Genomic DNA, 27,812 nt, shown 5'->3' on the forward strand with positions numbered 1-27,812 from the left:
GGAGCAAAATCACTTGTCATTTAGGCTTAGACCTCCTTCAAGGAATCCTGGACACTGTATTTCAGGCCGAGGCACCCCAAAAGGCAAGGCGGGTCGCGGTGGACGCCAGAAGAACCGCTTTGGCCTTCCTGGGCCCAGCCAGACGAACCTGCCCAGCAGCCAGGCCAGCCAGGATGTGGCATCACAGCCCTTCTCTCAGGGGGCCCTGACACAGGGCTACATCTCCATGAGCCAACCCTCCCAGATGAGCCAGCCTGGTCTCTCCCAGCCTGAGCTGTCCCAGGTGAGCTGGCTGCACTGAACTTGAAACACATCCCACTTGCAGAAAAGTTAGGCCAACCCAGGGTGCCCTAAACGCACGCACGCACGCACACACATGAACACACGCACACACCCTTACCCTTGACACCCTCCCCAAAGGACTCAGGAGGAGGATGGCCTCCTGCATGGCTGCCCTCAGCAGTGGTGTTACGGGTTTAGAACATTCTATCCATGATGCTGCCCCTTCAAACAGTCCTGTCACCTGTTTCAGTGGTGAGGTAACCAGTATGGGTCTCTTGCTGCTCAGATTTCAGGACGACTTTATTCTCAAAGTTGCAAGGACATGAGCCAGTTCTCTGGCTGCTCATCTCTCCAACTGTGTCTTTCAGGACAGTTACCTTGGTGATGAATTTAAGTCCCAGATTGATGTGGCGCTGTCGCAAGATTCCACGTACCAGGGGGAGCGGGCGTACCAGCATGGTGGAGTGACGGGGCTGTCCCAGTACTAGAAGGCAAGCCAACTCCAGAGGAGGGCTTCACCGGGCCCTGGACTTGTCAGAAAACTCAGGAAATGTGGGAGTCTCAAGTCCAGGAGGGGCCAACTCATCATTGTGACCTGTCACTTCAGGTCCCTGCACCTCTCCCTGTGTTATGTCCTCTCCTGAGAGTCCTAGAACTCCTGAGAAAGGCTGATTGTGGAGGCCCATAGTCCCCTGGGCAGGCAGGGAGGAGGACATCCCTTTCCCTGACTGACAGCTTGTGAGGGTGACGGGTCCTGGCACTAGGTGCATACAGAACTTGTGCAGAAGGTGCCTGTGAGTCATGTCTTGTAGTTCCCATCTGTTGGTGTGCCAAGAAAAGTTGTGTGCTGGTACTGCTGGGAGAAGGGGTGCCACTCTTATAGCACAGGCTGTAGCCTTAGCTTTTGACTGCCTTCTGTCTGTGGTTGGAAAGTCAGTGGTCTGAGGGCTGTCCAGCACGTGAGGTCCCATTTTACAGGTGAAAACATAGGTGCTTAGTGGAAGTAGGGAGAAAGCACCTTGCCTTCCAGGCAAGGCTGGGCTCCTACCTTCTCTGATAGTCTGTGCTCTCTCTCTCTCTATAGGTGGCAGCGGAAGAGCTAAGCTTTGTGGCTTAGTCCATCAGCATCTTATTCTGGGTAATAAAAAATAAAAATAAATGGATACCTGTTTTCCACTGCTAAAACTGAAGCACCACTGTGAGCAACAGGAGAGGGAGAGGAGCACCCGAGGGAGAGCAGCCCGAGATAGTGAGCGCCCACTGCTGGCACCGCGGCGAGGAGACAGAGGGAGAGCGGAGGTGGGGCCGGCCAGCCCGAGAGCCCTGCAGCCAGCTCGCCAAGGAGGCCCAGCTCGCCGCGTCTACACCTGGGTCTGCGACCAGGAGGAGGGAGGAAGACCCTCATCTCAGAGTAGCCCTTTCCTCTGTTCTTTCTTTCTTTTTCTCTTTTATTGAAAGGGGACTACGTTTTACCAGGAACAACTCACATTTCTGTGCTGAACAGGCTCCTTGCAGCCGTGCCTAGAGAGCCCCGCTGCCTAGAGAGCCCCGCTGAGGCGCGTGTTCTGTCCACACCGAGACCTTGTAGTCACGCTGCCTGTGTTCTGAGAGGGTTTTCATTTAAAGAAAATGTGGTGTTTGGGGTTTTCTGTTTGTTTTTTAAAGATTCTTTCAAAGGAGTACTGAAAAATACTTTCCTGAGTTTGTCTCTCAAATCTTAGTGGTGGACCTGGGAGATGCAAGAAGCTTCCAGAAACGAAGTTTAAACGAGCCACACAACGAGGTTAGGATGAACACCTGTGACGCGATCATGGAGAGGAAGATTTTTGTTTTCAGTTTAGTTTCCATCAGCTTCTCCCTGTGCGTCAGGGCAGTGAGAACATCACCTGGGCCCACAGGCCCCACTGGACTCCGAGAAGCAAGGCACTTCTCACATGCAGTGGACTCAGTCCCCTGAAGGGCCCCAGCAAAGCCAGCCATGAGGCTGGAGGGTGGGGAGGTCGTTGTTCCTCGCCCAGGGGCTTCTTCCTCAGGGAGGTGCCCACAGGCCCTGTGGCCATCAGACAAGCCGACAGCCTTCGCCCCCACCCCCTTCACCCCACTCCCAAATTTTGAGCCCTTCTACCTGTGAGCATAGCTTCAATGAGTTGGGGTGGTTTTCACTTTATTTGGGAAAAGAAGTTTCAGAAATAAGTTGGTTCTGTGCTGAAGGTGCTTGGGGGAGTGTGTCACTTCAGCTGTACAAGTGGGCATCAACCTGGATCTGCATTGTGGAAGTTCTTGTAGTTGGGAAAGGTCCCCTGTGTGGTAGGTGTTCATCACCCTGGTGACCACCAAGTTGAAAACTGTTTTCCTGCTTACCCAGTCCTAGTGACCACGACCCCCAGCATCCCTTCCCCATGCGTCTGACACTGGCCTTTATCCCAAAACCTCCAGATGCCATCTGGTACACGGAGAAACGGGGACACACAAGCACCTTCCTTCTGGCAAGGCCTCTTTGTCCCATTGCTGTAGGGCTTTTGGTAGGCCACCTAGAGGCATTGCGCTTGGATAGGCTTCTGCTGTGACCCGTGTGCCCTCGCACTGCCCTGTTCCTTCTTTGGAGTGCTCTACCTCGCTCTGTGCTGTTGGCTTTTGTTCACCTTCTAGCAGCAATTACTCTTGAGTTTTCCAAATCAAGGAGCATCTTGTACCAAGGCAATGTCACTTCTGATTTTTGGTCAATTTGTTTTAAGCTCTTTTGTCACCAATAAAATGTTAAAAACAACTCTTGCATGTGTCACAGCTGGATAAGCTACAGGGGGTGAGAGAGCACTTGGTCTGGGGTCCTGCAATCTGAAGGGCAAAGCTAAGAAGGGCTGGGTCAGCAGACTGGAAAGCACCTCTGCCCCTTGTGCCTGTGCTTGTGGGGGGTGGGGGGGCGACTCCCAGGGTCCCCCTATATACAGCCTTCTAAGATGGCCGGTGGCTCCAGACCGCCCTTCCCCCACCAACCTGATGGATGTCTCAGCACTCCCCCAGCCCCAGGTGACAAGACCCAAAGACAGAAGCTCAAACGACCCAGTGTTTATTGTGTCCCCGCTCCTGTCCGGTCAGCGGCAGCCGCACTCATCCACCACCATATCCTCATAGTGCCGCAGGACCACGTTGTCGCTGTTGTCGAAGAAGAGCACGGAGATAGGTGACAGGCGCGCGGGAACACAGCAGGGCAGGCCGGCAGGACCGGGGGCTGCCGAGTGCATGAGCGCGCGCAGCACGGCGTGGTTGAGCGCGGGCGGCCCACCGGGCCCGGGCAGCGTGGCGGGCAGCGAGCACTGACCCTGGCAGTAGTTGGCCAGGAAACCGCGAGGCGCAATGACCCAGTGATGCCAGCCCACCTCGCGGAAGCTTACGTAGAGCCGCCTGGTGCGACAGGAACCCCCGTGGCCGCCACCCAGTGAGGGCTCAGCCTCGCGCCGCGGCCGGGCTAAGGGGTGGCACAGGCGCGGGTCAAGGGTCACCAACAACAGTGAGGCCTCAGCCAAATGCCCGCAGGTGCCCGAGGCCCGGGGGCGCAGCGCCAGCACCAGGCGGAGGCTGCGTGGTACTGAGGCGTTGTGGGCCCAGGTGGCGCCCAGCAGCTCAGCGCGCACTGGTGTTCGCAGAGAGACCACTACCTGGCGGAGCAGCACTGGGCCTACGCCCACTTCCTCGGCCGCCTGCGCAACGCTTAGCTCCCAGCCGCCTGCTGTCTCCGCCGCAGCCGCTTCCTCCGCTGCGAAGCGCAGCTCCAGACGGGCTCGGCTTGGGAGCTCGGCGGATTCCACAGACGACAGGTCGAAGATGAGACTCCATTTCGGACACTGCTCTGGCGCCGAAGGCTCCGTGGTCCGGGCGCGTGCACCTATGGAGGCCGGGAGAGGGCTCAGCTCTCGTTGCGTCACCGCCTACGCGCGATGTGTCTCCGTTGGGAACTTGGAGGGAAGGTTAGTGCCTGAGGCTGAGGGCGCACCATCTGTTACTTGGCATCATATGGTGTGAAGGAGGGGGAGATGGAGTGTGGGCGGGTCATCGCTTGCATGGAAGAGACCTGCCCAATGCAGGGTGGCCTGCCCGAGTCGGGAACACAGGCAGGGGGCAGAGATGAGCAAACGCCTGGGTAAGCGACGCTGGGGCGGGGTGTCATCTGCAGGAAGGCTTCAAATGCTGTGAAGCAGCGGGAGTGAGGGAGAGTGGGGGCAGGGCTTCAGCTGCAAGCAAAAGGCCTTGCCGGGTTTAAGGCAGCCTGGCCTTGTGGCCACTCACCCGGGTCCCCGCAGGTGTCCACGGGAGAAGGGATGGAGTACAGGGGTTCAGGTTGCTCGTGGGCTGGATTGGGTAGGTGGAGACCCTCGAAGTCACTGGAAGCTCGTGGGGGGCTGGGGTGCCCAAGGAGGTATTGGCCTCCCAGACCCACATCCCCAGAGCAGGCACCACTCACCGTGGTCCGGGATGTGGCGCACGATGTTTCCGGCGACCCCCAGCTCCTCCACGTGACACGGTCGTACGGTGGTCCCCGGGGGCGTCCGTCGTGGGCTGACCCTGGCCTCCTGGGGGTCCCGGCGACGAAACAGGCGCCACATGATGGGGGGTACGGACCGGGACTTTGGTGCGCCCTGGGGCGTGTCGCGCAGCCCGAGAGCCTGGAGCAGAGAGGCGGCGGGACCCGGGGCCGCGGGGCCGCGGGCCGGGAAAGGCGAGGGCAGCAGCAGGGCGAAGAGGAGGAGAAGAATGCGGTGGCCAGGACGGCAGAGCAACGGTGGCATCTTTCTCGCTGGCGGCGTCCGGAGGAGTGCTCGTGGTCCGGGGCTGGGCTGGGTCAGGGTCCCCGGGGGCGTGGCCGGAGTGCTGAATCCTGCCAGGAACCCATCCTGGGGCGGGGTCTCCGGGGTGCGGGGCAGGGGTCCCGGGAGTGGCCAAGGCCCGGGAGGGGCGGAGCTGGAAGGAGCCAGGGTCTTGGGGAGCAGGGGAGCCGTCCCAGGGGGCAAGGTGGGGCAGGGTGAGGTCCAGGGGAGCGGGACGGGCGTCGAAGGGTTCAGAAGCGCTTATCCTTCACCAAACCGTTCCTCAGCGGCTTCCTGGGGGCCAAAACCCACTCCGGTTAGCCTAGGGACCCCACACGCTCACGTACTCCCTGACCCGCCTGCCTTGCCGTCCACATTGCCTTTCCCAGTCTAGTTCCTAGTCTGGCTCCTCCCCGCAATTAAACTCTCTCCTCCCCCTTTCCTTCCCACCCTGGGCCCTTGGACGGCCACTGGAGAGCAAATCCCACCCACCCACCTCTGCCTGACATACTCCCACCTCCTCAACCCGGATCAACCCTGCACTTTATCCTCCTCCCCTCCAAAAATGCAGGCCTGCCAGAGGCCTCTGCCACCCTCCAAGGCAGGCTTGCCTGCTCCAGTGGCGCTGGCTGGCTCAGAGCACCATTAGACAGGCTTCCCTGCCCTGTCCTTCTCCATCCACCATCTGTCTACACTGCAGCCCTTATTTTCATTCCATGTTTTTATTTTTTATTTCAGAGAGGAAGGGAGAGGGAGAGAGAGATAGAAACATCAATGATGAGAATCATTGATCAGCTGCCTCCTGCACGCCCCCTACTGGGGATTGAGCCCACAACCTGGGCATGTGCCCTGACTGGGAACTGAACTATGACCTCCTGGTTCATGGGTCAACGTTCAACGGCTGAGCCACACCAGCTGGGCGTATTAAATTTTTTGAACCAATAATATGTTCTCATGATCTAGACATCCTGGGATATAATCTTATAGACACTAGCAGACACTCTTTTACATAAGAACGAAGACTTTCCTGGAGATGATAGTTTAGGTCACTTTAATCCATCCTTCCCTTGGGCTGGAGCCACTGGCTGTCCCTTCCTGGGAGCACTAACTCTATCCTCATTGCTTTTCCTGTGGGTCACTGCTCTTTCTCTCACTGAACCAGCAGGAGCTCTTTATCTGTGAGGTTATAGATAAGCCCTACATGGATCTCCATGTGTCTGTTGTTTTCTGGTTTTGCCTGTCCGTCCTGTAGACAAGCAGAAGGAGGTTCCTGGCTTCTGTACTCTTCTAATACATAGTTCAGTTGCCCAATGACAGTGTCCCATTTCTGGCTCTGGTCGGAGTTCACAGTTTCCACTTCTGCGTCAACATCTTTGAACCACTGGAGTTTGCCCTGGGAACTGATGCGAGATAATCTCCAGATGGTTACCAAGTGTCCCACTGTGTTCCAACAGTCCTTCCTTCCCTCCTGGTGACCTCAAGTGTGATGATTTGGCTGTGTTCCCCCACATTTTTAATTCCTGTACTTTCATAGTACTTTTTAAAAAACATACTTTTATTGATTTCAGAGAGGAAGAAACAGGGAGAGAAACATCAATGATGAGAGAGAATCATTGATTGGTTGCCTCCTGCACACTGGGGATCAAGCCCACAACCCGGGCATGTGCCCTTGACTGGAATCGAACCTGGGTCCCTTCAGTCTGAAGGCTGACACTCTATCCACTGAGCCAAACTGGGTAGGGCTATAGTACGTTTAATGCCTTTAGGGATCATACCTCTGCCCCATGCCTTTTTATCAGAGCTTTCCTGGTGATTCTGGATTGTTTTATGAACAAGTGCCCCTCTTTCATCAAAAACAATTTTAGTATTTTTTTGGAGGGGAGGGGTCATTGCCTCTGTAGATATCAGAGTTAAACTTTCCAGCTTCAGTGCACCGCTGTGGGGAAAGAGTCACGCAAGGGAGGAAGGTGGGACAAGAGGGCAGCCAGTAACTGAGATGGATTCTGGATGTTTCCTGGAGAATAAGGAGGAAAAGGGGAGCGAGGGGGCTTCCTGGAATTTCCCAAGGTTTTCACCCTGAGTTGCCCTCACCTGTGATGGACAAGTGTTCGGGAGAGGTAGTGGGCCTGGGGGTTGATTTGGGATATTTTAGAAGAATGACATTTTGCTTAGAATGTCAAGCAGACGCTGGAGACAGAAAGGTGCTCAAAGGCGCACTGCGAGCCAGCAGAGAAACTTGGAAGTTTGGGTGGATTAAGTGAAAGGGCCCTAGGGGAGGGCGGCTGGTGGGGAAGCCAGAGACCAGGCAGGAAGCACCAAGAGGGAGTGAAGAACATCAAGAATGGGGAGCAGAGGAGCATTAGATAACTTGCTTCCTGGCATATGTCATCAGTTTGGCTCAAATAGACTCATAAAAAATTTTTTTCAGAAGAGCAAAGCAGAGCAAAGATGCCACCACCCACATCAAGCTTTCCTTCCCTCCTATGGTTTAAAACCCCTACTGAAGACGGGTCCTTGGGTCAAGCATCAGCGTCAGCATGCGCCCTGAATTCCTTTCCCTCCTCTTATTTGGGCTGTGTGTTGGCCAAAGAGACACAAGAAGAGATGGATATTTACCTAAAGCTTCCCTCCAAGCCCACCAAAGGGGTAAGGTGACCAAGGAGAAAACGTGATTCTGCAGTGCCAGAAGCCCAGGCCTGTGATTGAATCTAACAAGTTTGCTCTTGTGAAAAAAGGCTTCAACACCCATAAAGCTCCAGATCTAGTAGGAATGGAGACAGGCTTCTCCCTTCAAAGGGTGACGATCAGTGGCCCTGGGGACTACACTGCGTGTGCTAACAAACAAGGGCTCCTTTCTTGGCCTCAGAGTCCAGTGATCAGCTCTCGATCTGGGTGACAGATTCCCCAGGTGCCATATCAGATTACACCATAGGGAGCCTCATCCGACTGGGCCTGTCTGCTGTAATTATAGTTCTTACGGTGGCTTTCCTGGTGGATCCAGAAGCGGTCTCCATGTGGATCCAGCAGTGAAGACCCAACTGTTGTAGAAGAAGTCCCACAGCTGCCTGGGGAAACCATAGGTGCTCGATCCAGCCGGCCCTGCTGAATCTAACAGCTCTGTGAAACCTCCATGCTCAGCCAGTCCAGGACAAGATGACGACTCTCTTCCTGTGTTCTTCACCGGACCCAGCTGGCAGGCCTGAGCAGAAAGACTCGCCTAACACATTTTGGATGACTTGAAAAAATACTTAGAACTTCAGCGTCAGATTGAGTAGCAAGTACAGTCTCATGTATAGGAACTGTTCTTCCATTGAAAAGTGGGGCCTGGCCAGCATGGCTCAGTGGTTGAGCATCAACCTATGAACCAGGAGGTCACGGTTCAATTCCTGGTCAGTGCACATGCCCAAGTTGCGGGCTCGATCCCCAGTGAGGGTCCCCAGGAGGCAGCCTATCAATGATTCTCTCTCATCATTGATGTTTCTCTCTCTCTCTCTGCCTCTCCCTTCCTCTCTGAAATCAATAAAAATATATTTAAAAAAGAAAAGTGGGGAAAGCCTGGCCAGTGTGGGTCAGTGTTTGAGTGTTGACCTATGAACCAGGAAGTCACGGTTCAATTCCCAGTCAGGGCACATGCCTGGGTTGTGGGCTTGATCTCCAGTAGGGGGCGTATAGGAGGCAGCCGATCAATGACTCTCATCATTGATGTTTGTATCTCTCTCTCCCTCTCCCTATCTTTCTGAAATCAATAAAAATATATTTTTTTAAAGAAAAGTGTATAGCCCTAACTGGTTTGGCTCAGTGGATAGAGTGTCGGCCTGCAGACTGAAGGGTCCCAGGTTCGATTCCGGTCAAGGGCATGTACCTTGGTTGCGGGCACATCCCCAGTGGGGGGTGTGCAGGAGGCAGCTGATCAATGTTTCTCTCTCATCGATGTTTCTAACTCTCTATCCCTCTCCCTTCCTCTCTGTAAAAAACAACAAAATATATTAAAAAAGAAAAGTGTATAGTATTCATTATTACTTCCCCTCCACTCTATTTTCTGCTTTCGACCAACAATTGGTCACATGTTGGAATTTCTGCATTTATCACACGTTTTTTAACTTTCAGTTCATACATTCTGAACATCTTACCTAATTTTGGAGAAGTCCACTCTATATCATAATAACAATTTGCTCTTGACTTGTCCCCAGTACTTCTGGTGCAGGTTTAAAATGTCATCCATCATATTTTTGTTTTCAAGATCTGTTGTTGTTTCTTGTTCAATAAATACTAATTCTTAATTTTAAAAAAATACAGAGTAGACTGACAAATGCTTGAGGGGGGTCCTCGGTTCGGTGTAAGGCTTCTTTGGGGGTAATGAAAATGTTCTAAAACTGACTGTGGTAATGTTTGCACAACTCTGTGAATGGACTAAAACATTTAATTATACAGGGTGAATGGGCAAAGTATATGGTATGTGAAATTGTCTCAATAAAGCTTTAAAAAAAAAAAAAAAGAAGGGGAGGTGACCCTGGATTTAGCACCAAGAAGGCCTTGGTGGAGCCAAATAGGAGTGGTCTCAGGGAGTAGTGGGTGGAGGACTCAGAGTGGGGTGGGTTTGAGAATGGAGGGGTTCTGCTGCAAGCGAGGCAGTAAGTGGGCAGCTGGTGCAGAAGGCTGGAGAAAGAAGGCCTCTCTCCTGGATCAGAATGTCCTGAACAGGCAAGAGGCTGGGCGTCCCTGGCCCTGGATGGTGGCCTTGGAGGGAGATGGACCATCCACTGAAGCAGCCAGCCAGTGCAGGGTGGATGTCTCATCCAGCCACTCCTGTTTCCTTGGGGACACACAGGCCAGCTTGTCAGCCAGGGGATGATGGTGATGGCAGTTGACGGTTGAGAAGGGAGAACCAAGGAAGAGCAGGCATGCTGGCACTGTGTGGGCATCACCAAGGACCCTCTGGCTCATTATTGGTGCAGCAGCATGAGCCAGACACGAGTCACAGCTCACTGGACACGGTGGGGGCAGTGCTGGAAAACTGGATGTACAAAGCAGCCAGGTGTCATCTGGTAGGTCCAGACCCTGGATGGGGCGAGGGCCCTTGGTGGATGGCAGTCCCGGCCGCCCCTGAGGATGATGCCCTTCAGACCAAGGTGCCAGATTATGACCAGGGCATTGCGGGGGGGAGGGGGCAGCCCAGGGGGCTGAAATCGGTCCAGGAGGATGGTCTACCACCGTGGTCGGCAAACTGCAGCCCGTGAGCCACATGCGGCTCTTTGGCCCCTTGAGTGTGGCTTTTCCACAAAATACCACAGCCTAGACGAATCTATTTTGAAGAAGTGGCATTAGAAGTTTAAAAAATTTGGCTCTCAAAAGAAATTTCAATCGTTGTACTGTTGATATTTGGCTCTGTTGACTAATGAGTTTGCCGACCACTGGTCTACCAGATGACCAGTGGCCCAGCTGTGGGGGTGAATCAGGAGAGAGAACGGAGGGAGGGAGTAGGAGTGAAGACGGGGCTGGGAGAGGAAGGGATCAGTACTACACAATTGCCATACCGTTTGTTTCCCTGCATTACTTCAAAGTGATTCTCAGTTGTCAGTGTCTCACTGTTTTCAAACCTGAGTTTTTATTTATATGGTCTGTATGATCCTGGTTTATGAGCACTTGCTCTGTGGCCTGCTGTGGTCAATTCTGAGAAATGTGCCTGTGTTAAGAAAGAACATCTGTTCACCTGCTTCTGAGTTGCTGGGGGAGGAGCACAAAGCATGAACTGTACCTCTCGGGGTCCCATCACCCCGAGGTTCAGGACTGCGTCATGTGGAACATTCCAGATCAAGAATTACACCCGAATTTCTCTCCTTGTCCTTTTTCACTTGCAACTTTTTTTTAAATATATTTTATTGATTTTTTACAGAGAGGAAGGGAGAGGGATAGAGAGTTAGAAACATCGATGAGAGAGAAACATCAATCAGCTGCCTCCTGCACACCCCCTACTGGGGATGTGCCCGCAACCAAGGTACATGCCCTTGACCGGAATCGAACCCGGGACCCTTGAGTCCGCAGGCCGATGCTCTATCCACTGAGCCAAACTGGTTAGGGCTCACTTGCAACTTTTATGTACCTTGGAGTTGAAGTCTTTTAACTTTTAACAGTATATATATACACACACACAAATATATATATATAATTGATTTCAGAGAGGAAAGGAGAGGGAGAGAGAGATAGAAACATCAATGATGAGAGAGAATCATTGACTGGCTGCCTCCTGCATGTCCCTGATTGGGGAAGAGCCCGCAACCCAAGCATGTGCCCCTGACCAGAATCAAAACTGGGACCCTTCAGTCCGCAGGCTGACGCTCTGTCCACTGAGCCAAACCAGTTAGGGCAACAGTATATATATTTTAAGGCCAATCTCTTAATTGTCATGATTATTCATGTGTTTATTTGGATGCCCAATATTTGAGATTCTACCCAATTGTGTTGCATTATTTATGCAGCCTTTTCTAGCCTTTCTTTTGTGCATTTCCTTGGTGCCTGCTTCTTGTTCACTCTGACAGTGTGAACGCAGTCCCTAATACCGCTGAAAGGTAATCCCCACCCCTTGCAGAATGCGAACCCCCATCCTTGTCTGATGTTTAATATTTTAGTTCCGATTATTTTCTCTCTCAAATTAGGGAATTAAAATAAAATGTTTACCCAGATATGTGTCAGTTTCTCTGTTGATCTGCTTCTTGAGAAAGTTTCCTGAAATATAACTTCTTAGTGTTTGCTTGTCTCTTAAGTAACTTCTTTTTTTTTGGTGTGTGTTTTGTTGTTGTTAATCCTCACCTGAGGATATTTTTTCGATTGTTTTTTTCCAGAGGGTGAAAGGGAGGGCAGGAGAGAGGGCGGGGGAGGGGCGGGGGGGAGAGGGAGGGAGGGAGAGAGAGTGGGGAGAGAGAGAGGGAGAGAGAGAGAGAGAGAGAGAGAGAGAGAGAGAGAGAGAGAGATGGATTGACCACCTTCCACATGTTCCCCAACCAACAATCAGGTAGGTGCCCTGATAGGGAATCGAACCCACAACTCTTCAGTGTGTGGGCAGAAGCTCTAACCACGGGGAACACTGTCCAAGGCTTGAGTAATTATTTTTAAAATTGTGTACGAAATTCCTCGTTGCTTGTTATTTCGTCTTAGCACTTGGGATGATACTGACTCCATAGTCATCCAGCATCCCTTGTTGTTAGTCTGTTTCATAGGCCATCTCTTCTTTTCTGCGGCTGTTTCACATTTTCACTATGATGTGTTTGGGGCATGGATGCCTTTCTATTCATCCTGCTTATGATTGATGTCTTGCCACTTTCTGGAAAATTCTCAGCATTATGTCTCTCATATTGTCTCTCCACACCTGTCTCCTATTAGAATCCAGCTAGACCAGGTCATTCTTAAAATTCTAGCTGCCATAGTTGCCATCTGTTTTTGCTGCTTCTGGGTAATTTCTTCACAGCTTTTAACTTACTGATTCTCTCTTCAGCTGTCTAATCGTGTGAGCCCTAACAGCTTTAGCAGGTTGAAGGGTGGTCCACACCTTCACCTCTGGAACCTGTGAATGTGGCTTTATTGGAAAAAGAGCCTTTGCAGATGTAATTAAGTGACGTTTAACACAGAAAATCAAGAGAGAAGAGAAGACCATGTGAAGAAAGAGGCAGAGGTCGGAGTGATGCAGCCACGAGCCACGGAGACCCTGGCGCCCCCGGAACTGGAAGAGGCAGGAAGGACCCTCCCCGAGAGCCTTCAGAGAGCGGGCGCCCCTGCCGATACCTTGACTTCAGACTCTGAACCTCCAGAAACGTGAGAGAGTAAGTTTCTGTTGTTTAAGTCGCCCAGTCTGTGGTACTTGGTTACAGCAGCCCCAGGAAAGTAATGTAACATCCAGTGCTGTTTTGTATGTCACTCGTGCCTTTTATTTTTTGAATAAACTTTTTATTTTGGAATAATTTTAGATTTGCAGAAACGTTGCCGAGATAGTCCAGAGAACTCGAGTGGAGCACTGACCAGCTTCCCGGTGTTACTATCTGACATCTCCACAGAACGCGTGTCACCACTAAGCAGCCAATGCCGGGACACTGCCACGAACTGACTGCAGGCTTCCCGTTTTTCCGTGCTGTCCTTTTTCTGGTCCAGGATCCCACCTGGCATTCAGTCCTCTCATTTGGGACAGGTCCGCAGTCTCCTTGTTCTCCATGACCTGATGGTTTTGAGGCGTCCTGACCACCCCATCTTTATACCCAACTGCGCCGACGCTAGCCATCCTTGGGGAATCGAGGTCTGCTGGTGCTGCCCACGGAACTGACCGTGCAGTGTGTCCCCTGGCACACCCTGTCCTATCTGTGTGGAGTTCATACTCTGCTATCCTAGTGGGAATGCTAGCAGGTACCAGGCCCTCAACCCACATTCTGGCCGGACGTTCCCTGGGAGACAGAGCAGGGAGCAGCACCAGGCGAGGCTAGGGGTACGGCCTTGGGCTCTGCATTTACAAGGACTCTCCAACGGATGCTTACTGTTCTGCAGCAGGAAGAGCTTTCAGATTTTTAGATTTGGCCAAACGGGAGCCTCTCCTTCCCCGCCCCTGGAGTTCCCTCAGCCACTGCTGTTTCCGGATGCCTCTGAGGGTCAGTCAGACTCCTTGCTGAGGCCTCACTGATCTCTCAGCAGAATTCCTGACTCATGATCCCTGGACATCAACAAACACCCCCCAAAGGAACGCCTGCCCGACCCCACCGGCACACAGAACCCTGCCTGGTAAATGGCATTTTGGTAAATGGCAGCTCGAGCCAGAAGTCTTGGGTCACCTTTGATTCTTCTATTTCAGTTTTGCCTACATCCAAGGCAAGTCTGGTCAGTTCTACAACGGAGCTGGGATCTAACCACGGGGGACCCAACTTGCCGCCAAGCCCTCTCGTGTCCGTGATCTCCATCCACCTGTCCGATCCCTCCCTACCCTGAGCGCTGGCTTTTGGCCTAGGTGCACCCCGCCTGTAGCCCATGTTGGTGGTACAAAGTGCTTCCCTTTGTGTGAACAGGCCTTGAGAGCCCTCCCTTGATCCCATGCTCCGATCGGGCAATGCCCCGGCCTCTGCTTCTCGTCTCCCGTCTTTCACGTAGATTTTAAAATCTCTGCTCCTCTCATCCTCCTGGCCACCCACCTTGACCACCTCCTTAAGCCGTGAGCCCTCTGCTTTCCCACAACCGCCATTCCCTCCAGAGGCTAAATTGGAGGTCTGCTTGGTCAGCACCCTGACCTCCCACCTGCTCAAACACCCCTCACGTTGCCTCTGGGGCACTGCGCACCCTGGACCCTGCTTGTTACACACAAACCTGCCTCTGTTCACTCCTGGGGCCCTGCAGGCCAGGGGCTCGATCCCAGGGCTGACAAGTTCTGGGCATCCTGCCTCCAGGATGCTTGACCAGGCCTTTTTCTCTCCTTCCCTAGGACTCCCACCTGGGCCATCTCCCGCTCAGGTAGTCAGGGGGCCAGGGAGCAGCAGCATGGACAGAGCATGGGCTGCCTAAGCTGCCCGTGGCACCCCCTCCCTACCTCCACTGCCTGGCCAATGGCTGCTCCTTACCACCCACAGGGCTCCCTGGCTTGGCCCTCACTGCTCCACTAATGACGCCCTGATTCTTACCCCTCACCCCTCTGCTCCACCCTGACCTCCCTTTTGCCTCCTTGATATCTATCCTTACGGCACTGTCTCCATCACTGCGTCACCCATGCCTTTACTGCAGTCTCTGTTTTGGACGTAGACTCCAGGGGCAGCGTCTGCTATAGCCTCATCGCTGCTGTGTCTCCAGTGCCTGCCCGCAGTGCGCACTCAGGCTGACAGATGTGACTAAAGGAACAAACTCGGGGCGGCAGCCCCTCCGAACTCACTCAGCTTTGCTGGGCTTGGGGTTCGGGGCCTCTGCTGCATCGTATTCCCGTACATCCTTCAACTCTTGAACCTGGCCCGTCAGCACCTTGGCAGCAAAAGCCACGATGTACTGTGGGAGGGGAAGACACAGGTAAGAAAAGAGCCTTCCCCGACCACGCTGCCCTTCGGAGGGCCACGCACTCCTGCCACAGGCCCTTGGCACGGCTGTTCCCGTGGCCTAATGTGCCCCGCCCCCGGTGTGCCTGAGAAGGGCCTACACCTGGACCACGGCCCAGGAGAGGGGACAGGACTGCCAGCTGAGGGGGGAATTGGAGGCCGACTCACCAGGAACCAGTAAAGGTTCATGACAGTGAGGAGCAGCAGGAGCGCGTTGAAGAAGAAATAGAAGGGAATGTCAGGCACAGAGCGCAGGCTGCAGTGGCATGTGGCGTACAGGACCTTGAGTGGGAACCAGTAGAGGCGGAACCAGAACCTGTGGTGGGAAGAACAGGTCAGGGAAGCTGTGGGCAAGAGAGGGCGGGTGGGTGGTGGCCCCACCGTCTCTGTCCAATGCCATCTGGCCTCATCTATCTGTCCCTGCTCATCCTCACCCATCCTTGTCTGGATGCCCCACCCTTATCTCTATTCCTGCTGTTCTTTCCTGCCCAACCACACTCCTTGCCCACTCCACTCATCTCCCCATCCCTGCCAGGCCCCGCCAACATCACCAGGCCCCACCCCTTCCCACAAGCCTGTCCCTCCCGCCAGCTCACCAGCTGAGGCTGAAGCTGAGGCAGCCCAGGTCCGCAGCCAGGGCGTGCAGAGGATGGTGGGAGCCTCCACGGGACTTGAAATAAACATTGAGCTTGGTGAACTCCAACTGCACGTCGCTGATGTCATGCAGGAAGAGCACCAGAATGCCCACGTTGTGGTACCTGAGAAGGGAAGCCGGGCCGGAGAGGGGAAAGGGCAGGTCACATAGGGTCCAAATCCCTGCACTGAGGACCCCAATACAGGCCCCTGGGGCACACCTTCCCTGCCTTTCGGAGCCACCCCTCTGGCTCACCTGCCCTGCCCAACCCCCCTAAGGGCCAGGTCAGTGGCAGCACCCAGACTGCGCTCACCAGGGGACAGTCCACCTGGGTCCTCACCTCACCTCACCTCCAGGTGGCCCAGGAGCCTGCCTGAAAGTCCTTTCTCTAATCCTTCCTCATTTCTGTGACCTCTGACCCACCATGACGACTGACTCCCACAGGCCAGGGCCGTTCTGTGTCCAGATCCCCGTACACGTGCCGACATTCGCAGGTCTACAGGGTTTACCTGAACTTGGCTGTGGGCTGCAGGTGCCGAGGAAATGCAGGTTCCCACTAGGGGCTAAAGAAGCCTGAGAGCCGTCCCTGTTCCCTCCCCGGTGTCCCCCTTACCGCTGCTTGAGCCAAGCGTCCTGAACTCAGCCTGCATGGGCCATGGGTCGTTCTCACCATGTCTCTGTCCCCACTTGGCCTTCCTGTTGTAAGCCCTTTGCACGTGCTGTTCCCAGCACCTAACATGTACCTCCTGGTGTTGGCAGAGTCTTCCCTCACCTCCTTATCTCTCTCACCTGTCACCCCATACCACCCACCCCACCTATACCTCACCATCCCTGCAGTCCTTACCTTCTGACTTGATTTTTCTCCATCATTAATTCCTTCAAACAAATTAGTCTTTTTTTTCTTTCGTTTTCCTTTTTTGGGAGGTGGGGGCTGTTATCTGATTTTATCCTCCAGAGCAGTGCTAAGAATTTTCTAGAACAACAGGAATGTTCTATACCTGCATTATCCACATGGGAGCTACCAGCCAGATGTGGCCACTGAGCAGCTGAAATGTGGGTGGTGTGCCTGAGGGACAGATGTGTGATTTGTTGTTGTTAATCCTCACCGGAGGATATTTTTCCATTGATTTTTTTTTTTTTTTTTTAGGGGGAGTGGAAGAGAGAGGGGAAGACAGAGAGAAACATCGATGTGAGAGAAACACATTGATTGGTTGCCTCCTGCATGTGCCCTGACCAGGGCCCGGGCCAGGGAGGAGACTGCAACCAAGGTACATGACCTTGACCGGAATCGAACCCGGTACCCTTTGGGCTGCAGGCTGGCACTCTATCCACTGAGCCAAACCGGCTGGGGCAGAATGTGTGATTTTATTTAAGCTTCATTAAAGTTGAAATAGCCACTTGTAACCAGCGGCTACTATATTGGAGGGTGCAGCTAGAGCAATGAGGCTCATAGGAACTGAACAAGAGTGTAGACCTCATTTAGATTTTCTATCACCCATGTTAAAAAAAGAGAGAAATTAAAATAATGTGTTCTAATTAACTCAGTATGCCCAAAATATTGTTATTTCAACATGTGATGGATGTAACAAAGGCCTTGGCGAGATATTTTTATTCCTTTGCCTTTGAAATGGGGTGGATTTGAAAACCATCAGCAGGTCGTAGTTCGGATCAGTAACCACGTGTGGGCTCTCAAACTTCAGGGTTTATCTGTTCATGGCTGTGCTCCCAGCAGCACCTGCCACATGGCAGGTGTTCAGGAAACACTGGCTATGTGACCTGGTCAAGGGTGCCATCTGGGTGGGGGTAGAGGGGGATGGGTGGGACGGGGCTCCCTGCACCTTTTCCACCCCATCCTTCTGGAATCTCTCTGGAACCCGCCCCCATGCTCCCCCCAGGCGTTAGCGCTGCCCTGTGCCAGCCTCCCGCCCTTGCTCATGCAGTGCCCTCCGCCTCCTGGACTCACCGGAAGGCATAGGAGGAGACAATGAGGACCAGGGTGACCACATGGTGGACGAGCATGACCACTGAGTCCTTGCGCCAGGCGTCCATGTACAGCGTGGCGTAGATGGAATGGCCGTAGAAGCTTCCCTGCAGCAGATAGGCGGCTGCGATGTCCCGTGGCACTGCCATGCCAGGTGTCCAGTCTGGGGAGAGCCAGACTGTGTCATCAGGGACCTGCAGGGCCTCCACACGAGTGACCTGAGTGACCCCCACACGCTCTCGAGCCAGGCGGGAGTCCTCCCTGTGCCGGGGCAAGCCGCGTGTCTCTGCAGATGTACCGGCCACTGGTTTTCCATCCCCAATTCTCTACCTGTTACCTTTTATTAATAAGCATTATTTTCTAGAGCAGTTTCAGTTTTACAGAAGAAGGTGCTCCTACCCCGGAAATCAGTCCCTTGCAGGATTTCCGACTCTGCCCTGGTTGCCCTTCCCGTCTTCTCTGAATTACCAGGCACCCTCCAGCCAGCGGGCACGTTCCTGTTCCAGCCGCCCCGGCCCCCCCAGCAAATTCCCAACCGGATGGAGGCTGCTGCCCACCTCACAGTGCTGGCACAGCAGCTGAAGCAGAAGTCACAGACCCTGTTGCTGCCAAGGAATACGGCTCTTCCCAGGAGGGCCCTGGCCTCCTTTCCCTTCCTCCTGCTGCCTCCTTCACTCCTGGCACTTGTGCCACCTTCACTCAGGTCTCACCCCTGCTTGGCAACGCTGACCCCCCACCTTTCTTCTCTGCCCATTACCAGGGCCAAGGGCTCTGCCAGTTGCCCTGGGACTCTCTGCTCACTGGGCGCTCCTCCTCTGCCCCAGCCCTAACTCAGTGACCCCCTGGAGCCCTAAGTTTCCTAGACTGTACCCATGCCCCTGCCTCATGACCCTTCATCTGTGCTCTGGCCACTCCTGCAAAGGAGATCCACTCAGATCCCCATCTGGGGCCCTCTTCGGCCCATGTCTTAGCTCACTTCCCCGGCCCCCCACTGCCCCTACCCTGGTCCAGGCCCCCAGCACTGCCCCAGCTCCTCCTGGCCTCCGAGAGTGTTCCCAACTGTACTCTCTCCCCACGGGGGCTCAAAGGCTGTGAAAACACAGACCCTTAGGCGTGTGCTCAAGGGAACTGAAAACGGACTCAGACAGGCACTTGTACATGCATGTCCACAGCAGCACTAGTCACAGTTGCCAAAAAGTCGAAACAACCCATCAACAAACAAAGGACAGACAAAATGTGGTCCTTCCACATGTGGAATATCACTCAGCCATAAAAAAGACAGACACACTGACACACTGTGTAGATGAACCCAGAAAACACGATGCCGAGCCCTAGCTGGTTTGGCTCAGTGTATAGTGTCCGCCTGCAGACTGAGGGGTCCCAGGTTCAATTCCGGCCAAGGGCACATGCCCAGGTTGTGGGTTCAATCCCCAGTGGGGGGTGTGCAGGAGGCAGCCGATCAATGATTCTCTCTCATCACTGATGTTTCTATCTCTCTCTCCCTCTCCCTCTCTCAAATCAATAAAATATATTTTAAAATAAATAAATATATATATATATATAAACAAAACAACACGATGCTGAGTGAAAGAAGCCAGAAACAGACGGCCCACTTACACTTTAACCTTCTTAACCATTTTTAAGTTCTGCAGCATTAGGCACATTCACATTGTTGTGCAGCCATCCCCACCATCCTTCCCAGAACCCTTTCCTGCTGTAAAACTGAAACTGTCCTTGTTGAACACCCCCTCCCCCGACCCTTCCCCCAGGTCCTGTCTCTATGAATCTGACTCCTCCGGGACCTCCTATGAGTGGACTCACAGTACTTGTCTTTTTGTGTCTAGCCAAAATGGTTACTTTTATGTTTCAAGCATTTTACCTAATAAAAGAAAGCAAAACTCCCCATGAATCAGATCTAATCTCCCCCCCACTTTAACACGTCCAGGGGCCTCTCAAAGTTTGACAGCAAATTGGGAATGCTGCAATGGAGGCCCTCCTCCCCCCAGCCCAACTGCCAGATGCCTCTGTACCTCTTTACAAGGAAAGCATGCAGAGCCTGGATGCACAGAGTCCACTAGGAAATCTTCCCCCTATTACACCGGTAAGACTTACAGTGGATGAGCATCCCCCTCCAGCCTCGGGCCCCAGATCTGAGGCAGGGGGGAGGGAGGGCATATAATTCACCGTCCAGACTTCATCTGCCCCACCCCACATGTTGGAGGGCGGGCTCTGTCCATGGACCTCCAGCCTCCTCTTCATATGTCCCACCTGTTGTTCTGGGCACTTCATATCACCCCCTCTCCCACCTCCAATATCAGAGCCTTGGGCTTCCCAAACCCAGCTCCTGGTTGCCCCTAGACCCAACCCTACTGACCCCCATTTCACTGAGGAGCCCAGACCCCCCTCTCTTACACCCATCTCTGGTTTGGCAGCAAATCCTACCAGTTCTGCCTTCAAAACATTTTTCTTTTAAAAACGTATGTTTTTACTGATTTCCAAGAGAGAAGAAGGGAGAGAAAGAGATAGAAACATCAATGATGACAGAATCTTCAATAGGCTGCCTCCTGCACACCCCCTACTGGGGATCGAGCCCACCATCTGGGCATTTGCCCTGACCAGGAATTGAACTGTGACCTCCTGGTTCATAGGCCGACACTCAACCACTGAGCCACACTGGCCAGACTAAAACATTTCTCAAACCAACAACTTCTCTCCTCTGCTCAGTCCTGTCCTGGTTGGAGCCCCCTCCTCTGCTCACAGCCCCCTGGTAAATACCCTTTCTGCCCACCTGCCCTCCTCACCCCCTGCCCTGGCCAGGTGAGCTCTCTGCTCCTGATGCACCAGGAATGTGTTTCCCATCTGCTTCAGGCTCCTCCAGGTCCTCACTCAAAAGCCACCTTTGGTGGGGCTATCCTCATTGCTGTAGAACATGCCTTCCCCTCACAGACACCCCACACTCCCCAAAGTGTTCTCATCAGCACTTACTGTTAACAGATTTTCTATTTCACCGTCCATTGGGGGGGCTTTCTCTGACCTGGTACACAGTTGGTACTCAAAAAATGAGCCTTCAAAGAAGCAGTTAACTTGCAAGCATGGTATCGTAGCATGATTTATAAGAAGCCAGAGGCAACTCCCATGCCTGAAATTTTAAGGGAGTTCAATTATGGTTCATTTGCATAAAGGAACACTGAATAACAGCTAAAACTTCTCCTCTAGAAACTTATCACGTGGGAAAGGCACACAGGAAAATGGCCATGTGGGCAGCACAATCCCGTGAAGATAGCCGGGTGCCTAGTAAACCCAGTGCTTGTTACCAGGATCCTGCAATGCAGGGCTCCATGCCAGGCCCTCCTACAGTGCCACCTCTCAGGCTGTTTATGTCACATGGCAGGAAGCACATCCATGATACACGGCCCGGATGGTCAGCATAGGAACAGAGCCCTCCCACCCCAAATCACAGGCCATGTTTTCCATACTGGCCTGCTTGTTGGTGACAGAGGACACTGCAGTCACCCTCCTGTCCATCCCGCCAGAGCTCAGGCCTGACTACCCCCACATCGAACCCAATCCACGGTGCAGCCACTTCTGTCTCTCTCTCTTTGCCAAGCTGGTCTGAACCACACTGGTCCCTCCCTTCCCCCCTGGGCCTTGCTACCATCCTCACCCAAGACTTTGCTATCTCAGCCCTGGCCAGGTAGCTCAGTTGGTTGGTTAGAGCATCGTCCTGATACGCCAAGGTTGCAGGTTTGACCCGTAGTCAGGGCACATACAAGAATCAACGAATGAATGCATAAGTAAGTGGAACAATGAATCGATGTCTCCTTCCTCTCTCTCAAAAAAAAAAAAAAAAGATTGCTATCTCCATATGGCAGCCAGAGGAAGCTTTTTATAATCCATAAACTATCCCATTTAGAATACACTCAAACTTTTGCTACCTTCCTCTCTTTCTCACGCACCAAGCTTGTGCATGCCCCAGGGTCTTTGCAAGTGTTGTTCCTGACACCTGGAGTGCCCACCTGGACCCACAAAAGGGGTCACCTCCTCTAGAATGCCTCCCTGAGCTGTAATACGTGCAGGTGCCCCTTTCATGTCCCCAGGCCCCCTTGATCACCCTTGTCTGGGGCAGACATCCAGAATGGGATGGCAGATGAATGCCAGTTCCCCATGTACCCTTCTCCTCAGTGTTTAGAGCAGAACTATCCCTCACCCCACTAGGGACCCACCATAGAAGACAGAGGGCGGGTCGTGAAAGAAGGGGTAGTCAGTGCCAAAGAGCAGGTAGGCACTGTAGCTCCAGGTGCCCAGATAGAAGAGGAACTTCCAGGCGCTCTCAGGCATCTTGGCGGCATCTCTAGGCTGGAGGCGGCACCGCTTGGCCAGGGGCTGTGGGTGAGAAGATGGGTGGCCATCAGAGCTAGGAGCCATTCCTTCGGGGCGGGGAGACCAAGGCCCAGGGATTCCCCGAGCTGGGCAGTGTTGGGGAGGGGCCGTTGGATACCCACAGCCGCCTGGAGTAACCAGAGCCCATGTGTGTCTGCCAAGGGCTAAACTTAGTGCCCAGCTGTCTGGCTGAGGTGTGCAGAGGGGAGTGATGGGGGGATCTGAGGGAAATGTGAGGATAGGCTATGAGGACCCAGAGGGGGACATGTGAGCATAAAGCAAGGGAGGTCACCGGGGTGTGCACAGGGGAGTCAAGCAGCTTGGGGGTAATGGGGAGCTGGGGGTATGACAAACAGTAGGGGATTAAGGAAAAGACATGGAGGGGCTGTAGCTGTCTGTGAGCCTGTGAAGGGAACATGGTGGGGAATATGGGAACACCTGGCAGAACGTGGAGGGCTGGAACTGCAAGTGATCCTCATGGGGCAGAAATGTGAGGGAAAGGGTGCCTCAGAGGAGGAATTTAGGGAGACCAGAGAGGAACCAGGGCCTGGGGAAGATGGAGTGGGTATTTGGGGGAGGACATGAGGAAATTCTCCCTTTTGTCCAAGAGATAATGAGGCAAGGAAAGGGCAGCACAGTGAGACGAGGTGACCTGAGGGGCCATCAGGGAAGACATGAGGAAGGTGGGGACATGCAATGATGAGGTGCTGAGGAATTTTACTCTGGGGTCCAGGGTGGGGCGGGGCCTCAAGCTCCTCAGGGGCGGAGCTCTAGAGCTGTCGGGCCAAGTCCTGCCCCCTTCCCAGAGGCTGAGGGGGCTGGAGCAACTCCAGTTGTCATAGAGACAGCCAGAGCCAGCTCTGGTAACCCTTGGCAACCAGGCTGCTGCCAAAAAGATGAGCTTTGGCGGCCTGCGCAGCCCCTCCGCCTATTCTTGGGAAAGGCGAGCCTCGAATTGGGGCGAGAGGCTGAGAGGGCAGCCAGGGAAGGGAGCCCGACCTCCAGAAATTCCAAAAGTCAGGGGGGACCTGACCTTGCTGTCCCGGCCCAGCTCCCTCAGGAACATGGGAGGGGACCCCATTCCACCTTGGTGGCCCCAGAGTGACCACATCCCCCTCCTGAGCACTGGCCCTCATCCTCCTGGACTTCCCATTTCCAGCTGGAGACTGGGAAGGTGGGGGAGCAATAAAGCCAAATTGGGACCAGGGCTAACTATGGAGGGGACACTGTCATAACTGCCTCCGCCTCCCTGAGCAGGGTGACAGCCAGGGTCTCTCCTAAGTGGGTGATGTGGGGAGGGGGTGGGGTCAATAGCAGCCAGACAACACCCTATCCCAACTTAACAAGAGCCAGCCTCTTCCCAGCCAGCAGAGAAAGGCCCCTTTGTTGGTGCTGGGCGCTCTGTCCCTGCGCCCCTGCCACGTCCAGCCAGATTGGGGCGCGGTGACTCCAGCTGGCCCAGGAGGGAGTGGCAGCTGAGCTAGGGGGCCAAACCCCTTCCCAGCAGCTCCCAAAGCAGACCCCTCCCCAAGGATGGGAGGGAGGCCAGGCGCCAATGTCACCTCATGGTCACCCTCCAGTCCAGCCGGGGCCGTGGCCTCTCCAGGCTCACTGAAAACTGGGCATTTCCGTCAGCGCCTCTTGGAGGCAGCCTCAGGCCCTTCCACCCCGCCCCCCCAAGGCTGCGACCACCAGCGAGGCAGATGAACCCAGGTCTTTGCCTCCCTGGAGGCGGGCGCTGACTCCAGACAGACGCAAGGCAGCGACAGGGCAACTCTGACCCTATCCTGTAGCCACAGACAAGGGGGCTCTGCCGGCTGCACAGGCCCTGGACCCGCTCCAGCTTGGGCTCCAAGCCCACCCCCCCGCCCTCCCCCGCATGGCCCGGAGTTTCCAGACGCTGACCGACCCTATGCCACCAGGCCTCCATCGCTATACACAGAGGCCTCCTGCCCCGCACTGACCGGAACGGGTCGTGCTCCAGTTCCCCCACATCATGAACACCCCACCCGTGTCACGGATCCAACATCGCGGGCTTCCCGGGCCGGCCACACCCCCGCATCCATCCCCACCCCCATCTTGCACTGACAGAAAAGGGCGCGGGGCGGCCCAGGACCCCGCATCCAGAGCTCCTACAGCCCGAGGCCCCCACGTTCTGTGACCCAGCTCGCAGAGACAGAAAGGGGTGCACAGCGGCCCGGGGTCCCCCAGCCCATGTTCGGGTCCCTAGCTGCACTGACCCGAAAGAGGCGCGTGGTGGCCGCTGAGCGCAGTACCGTCCAGCCGAGCGCGCCGAGCGCCAGCAGCAGCAGTTCGGAAGGCGCCAGGTGCGCGTGCTCGGCCAGGCCCCGGCGAGCCAGCCCCCAGCCGCAGTCCACGCAGCCCCGCGCCGCCGCTACCGCGCTGCCCCAGCTGCGCTGCACTAGCTGCGCGTAGCTTGGCATGGGCTCGGGCCCCGCCGGGCCCACCGTGGTTGCCGCCGCCGCCATGCCGCTCGCTTGCCGGCTGTCTCCACCGCCTGCGCCTGCCCGCCGGAGCTGCGCGCCCCGCGTCACGCGCTGCAGCCGGGCGGGGGGCGCGCCGGCCGGAGCCCTGGGACAGAGGGGCGGGGCAGACGTAAGCTCCGCCTTAGCAGGGGACGCTGGGCCCAGGCGCGGCGTCCACGATCTGGGGGCACGCAGGTGCTGGGTCCCCAGGAGGCAGTGGCAGGGACCACCAGCGGATAAGTCTTGGTGTTGCCGCGTTGCGTCTCATTTTGCAGCAGAGGAAACCCATTTTCGGCCCCATTTTCCAGCGGAGGAAACCCAGGCGCAGAGCCTCCAGGGCTCACCACCCCTATGCTGTGCCCACCACCCCTATGCTGTGCCCACGACAAGGGGCAAGGAGGCACCAGCAAGCAGGCACTTTTTCCTCCCCAGCCCTCCACCCTCAGACCTCACCATTCCCTGAAGCCAGGCACATGGACCTGGTGCATCCAGTGAACTCACTACATTCAGTAGGTTTACTGTAAATGAAGGCCTCTGTTCTCAAGAGAATACTGACCACTCTAGGGTGAAGAAACACCTGATGAAGATTCCACCCTCCAACCCAGGGTTCCTGGACTAGGGACCTGAATGTGGACTCAGGCTTGCTCCTCTGCACCTACCAGGATTCAGGGGTTTCAAGTGTAAGGTAGATTGCAGGCATCAGGGGGTCCGCTGGAGGAGTGGCCGGGGGGCCTGAGAGGTTAGGCCGTGTCTGAAGTCCACCTGATAGACTTCCATGACCCTGAGGACCTGGCAGGACTCCCCTGCAGCAGGTTAACACAGGCTGTGGGGAGGCCAAAGGAGTGGGTGCCCACTTGGGGGGCGGGTACTCAGAGGCTGGATCAAGACCAGGCTTTATTGGGACCACCCCAGATAACCTTCCACTATCCACTGATGGGCCCTTTGCCTGAAGCCCCCCAACAGCCATCACTGAGGGCACTGACAGCCCCCATCCCAGTCCCCAGGGCTCCCACCCACCTGTGCTCCTCCTTTACCCACCTCCGGGATGCTATCCCCTAGCCTTTGAGGTGCAGTGTGCAGGCATCAGTGTGGGCTCTGCAGGAGCTAGGCTAGATCCCATGCAGCCACCAGCCTGATTTGACTTTCAGGTATACAGGTGAAAACAGGTAGGAGTCAAAGGGCCCTCATTTCTTCTTCACCTTATTCCCCCAACCAGTCCTGCAGCACATTGTGGGCCCACCTTCAAATGTTCTTGAATGCAGCCACTTCTCTACACCTGCAGTCTCATGTGGTCCTGGCCACCTCATGCCCCATCTGACACCCTGGCTTTCTCCTTACCCCGCACAGAGGTCAGCAGGAGCCTTCTCTGCTCACAGTCCTCCTGGTTTCCATTATTCAGAGTAAAAGCCCAACTCCTGTGACTCACCACCTGCCCTCTTGCCCTCCTCTCCACGTTGCTCCATTACAGCCACACTGGGCTCCTCCCTGGTCCTCTAATACCTCAGGCACACTTCTGCCTCAGGGCCTTTGCACTGGCTGTTCCCTCCGCCCAGAATGTTGTTCCCCTAGGTCCGTGGTTGGCAAACTGCTGTTCACAAGCCACATGTGGCTCTTTGGCCCTTGAGTGTGGCTCTTCCACAAAATACCACGGCCTGGGCGAGTCTATTTTGAAGAAGTGGCTTTAGAAAAAGTTTAAGTTTAAAAAATTTGGCTCTCAAAAGAAATTTCAATCGTTGTACTGTTGATATTTGGCTCTGTTGACTAATGAGTTTGCTGACCACTGCCCTAGGTAATGGCAGGGCATCTCCCTAACTTCAGGCTTTACCTACAAATGACACTTGCTCAGTGTACCTCCCTGACCCCCACTCCCAATCAGTCTTCTCCTTGGCACTTGTCACCATCTGTCCTGCTGTACCTCCTATTTTTGAATGTGCAATGGATGGGGGGGGGGGGGCGGTGTTCCACCCATCCCATTGGGTGACTAATTCCACAGCCAACCTGGCAGGCAGAGAGGCTCAGAGGTCCTGGGCTGGCTGGATATGCCCCCATAGGTCCAACTCAGCCTGTGGAGTAGCCCTGGGTCTTCCCAACCACCCAGCACTATCTAGTGTCCATCAGTAATGGGAGAGGGCTCTGCCCACCAGCCCAGCTCAGCCTCTAGTTTCATTTTGGCAGGGCCCAGATAGGCCACCAACAGGTAGGTGCAGGGCCAAAATGGAAAGTAGCTCTTGGTGCTGGCAATTGGAAACCAGGGCTCCCAGGCACCAGGGGCCTGGTAAGGGGCTGCTGAAGTCCCATGGCTGGTGCTGCTTCCCTGCCCCAACTGAGAGGGCAGGCCTCCTCTCTCCCCACTGATGCCCCTGCCTGAGGAGGCCTTCTCTGCACCTCTGCCCTGCTAAGCTCCACAGAGGCAGGGAAAGGCTAGGGGCCAGCTCTACTGAAGGGGGTCCCTTGCTGTGTCCTGTCCTGGCAACCAGGGACTGAGTTTGGGTAGCCACCTAGGGCAGATGAGGCCAGGCACGGGGAACCCAAGTGTCTTATCTCCTTCCTGGGAAGGAACCAGAGACTGGTCCAGGGACAAAGGCCAAGAAACTCTGTCCAGCTCCTGGAGCCCAGTATGGCCTCAGGGCCTTTGTATGGGCTGTTCCTGCTGCTTAAGATGCTTGTCCCCCAGAACCGGCCTGGCAGCAACTTATAGTTTGGGTGGACATAGCTTGATGGTAACCTCATCCCAGAGGCCACCTACCCACCCCTCTCCGTTGTCCTGCTTCCTCTTATCTCGAAGGGCAAACACTATGCCTTTCTCTTTCCACCCTGGTGCTCCAGCACCCAGGGCCCTAATCACAGCAGGTCTCAAACTTGGCTGATGACTCCAAGGAGCAGGGGCCTGGGGAGGCTGATGTTTACTTCCACAGGGACCCAGTACACTCCTTCCTTGCTTACCCAAGCTGAGGCTTGAGCACTTCCAGCCCCCTCACCACCTACAGACCACCTGGAGGTCCTGGGTTTGAATCCTATTGCTCCTCTTGATGGCTGTGACCTCGCTGTGCCTCAGTGTCCCTGGATGCCAACTGGGCTTAGGGAACACAGCTGTGCCTTCAGCTCAGCAGCATGGGGCAGCTCTTTTGAGGAGCAAAGGAGTCCCTTCAGCTGCCGTTCATAGACCCTGGTCTCCAGGACCTTGTGCCCAGGCCCCTCCTG

General features: G+C 54.8%; 3 protein-coding genes across 4 annotated transcripts in view; 1 reads left to right on the forward strand and 2 right to left on the reverse strand.

The window, feature by feature from the left end:
* UPF1 (UPF1 RNA helicase and ATPase) overlaps positions 1-3,049 on the forward strand; it is a 42,290-nt gene extending 39,241 nt beyond the window's left edge. For both annotated transcript variants that reach the window (XM_080671604.1, XM_080671603.1), the window contains exons 22-24: positions 66-283; positions 651-773; positions 1,367-3,049. In XM_080671604.1, the coding sequence (XP_080527730.1) occupies positions 66-283; positions 651-770 (338 nt within the window). In that variant the 3' untranslated portion in view covers positions 771-773; positions 1,367-3,049. The remainder of the gene's footprint in view (positions 1-65; positions 284-650; positions 774-1,366) is intronic.
* A 284-nt stretch (positions 3,050-3,333) lies between these two features.
* GDF1 (growth differentiation factor 1) lies at positions 3,334-5,066 on the reverse strand (the record flags this gene model as incomplete). Its single annotated transcript, XM_080671605.1, has 2 exons — positions 3,334-4,165; positions 4,742-5,066. 2 exons carry the CDS (start codon positions 5,064-5,066, stop codon positions 3,375-3,377), a joined length of 1,116 nt encoding a protein of 371 aa, XP_080527731.1. The 3' UTR covers positions 3,334-3,374.
* CERS1 (ceramide synthase 1) lies at positions 3,334-24,690 on the reverse strand. The gene is made up of 8 exons (XM_080671606.1): positions 24,366-24,690; positions 21,969-22,128; positions 17,728-17,908; positions 15,727-15,888; positions 15,299-15,446; positions 14,974-15,083; positions 4,742-5,378; positions 3,334-4,165 (listed from the first exon to the last, which is right to left on the reverse strand). The coding sequence occupies exons 1-7, from the start codon at positions 24,612-24,614 to the stop codon at positions 5,336-5,338; spliced, it is 1,053 nt and encodes a 350-aa protein (XP_080527732.1). The 5' UTR covers positions 24,615-24,690; the 3' UTR covers positions 3,334-4,165; positions 4,742-5,335.
* Between the last annotated feature and the right edge of the window lie 3,122 nt (positions 24,691-27,812).

Source organism: Plecotus auritus (assembly GCF_963455305.1).
Source record: "Plecotus auritus genome assembly, chromosome: 6".
Taxonomy (NCBI): Eukaryota; Metazoa; Chordata; class Mammalia; order Chiroptera; family Vespertilionidae; genus Plecotus; species Plecotus auritus.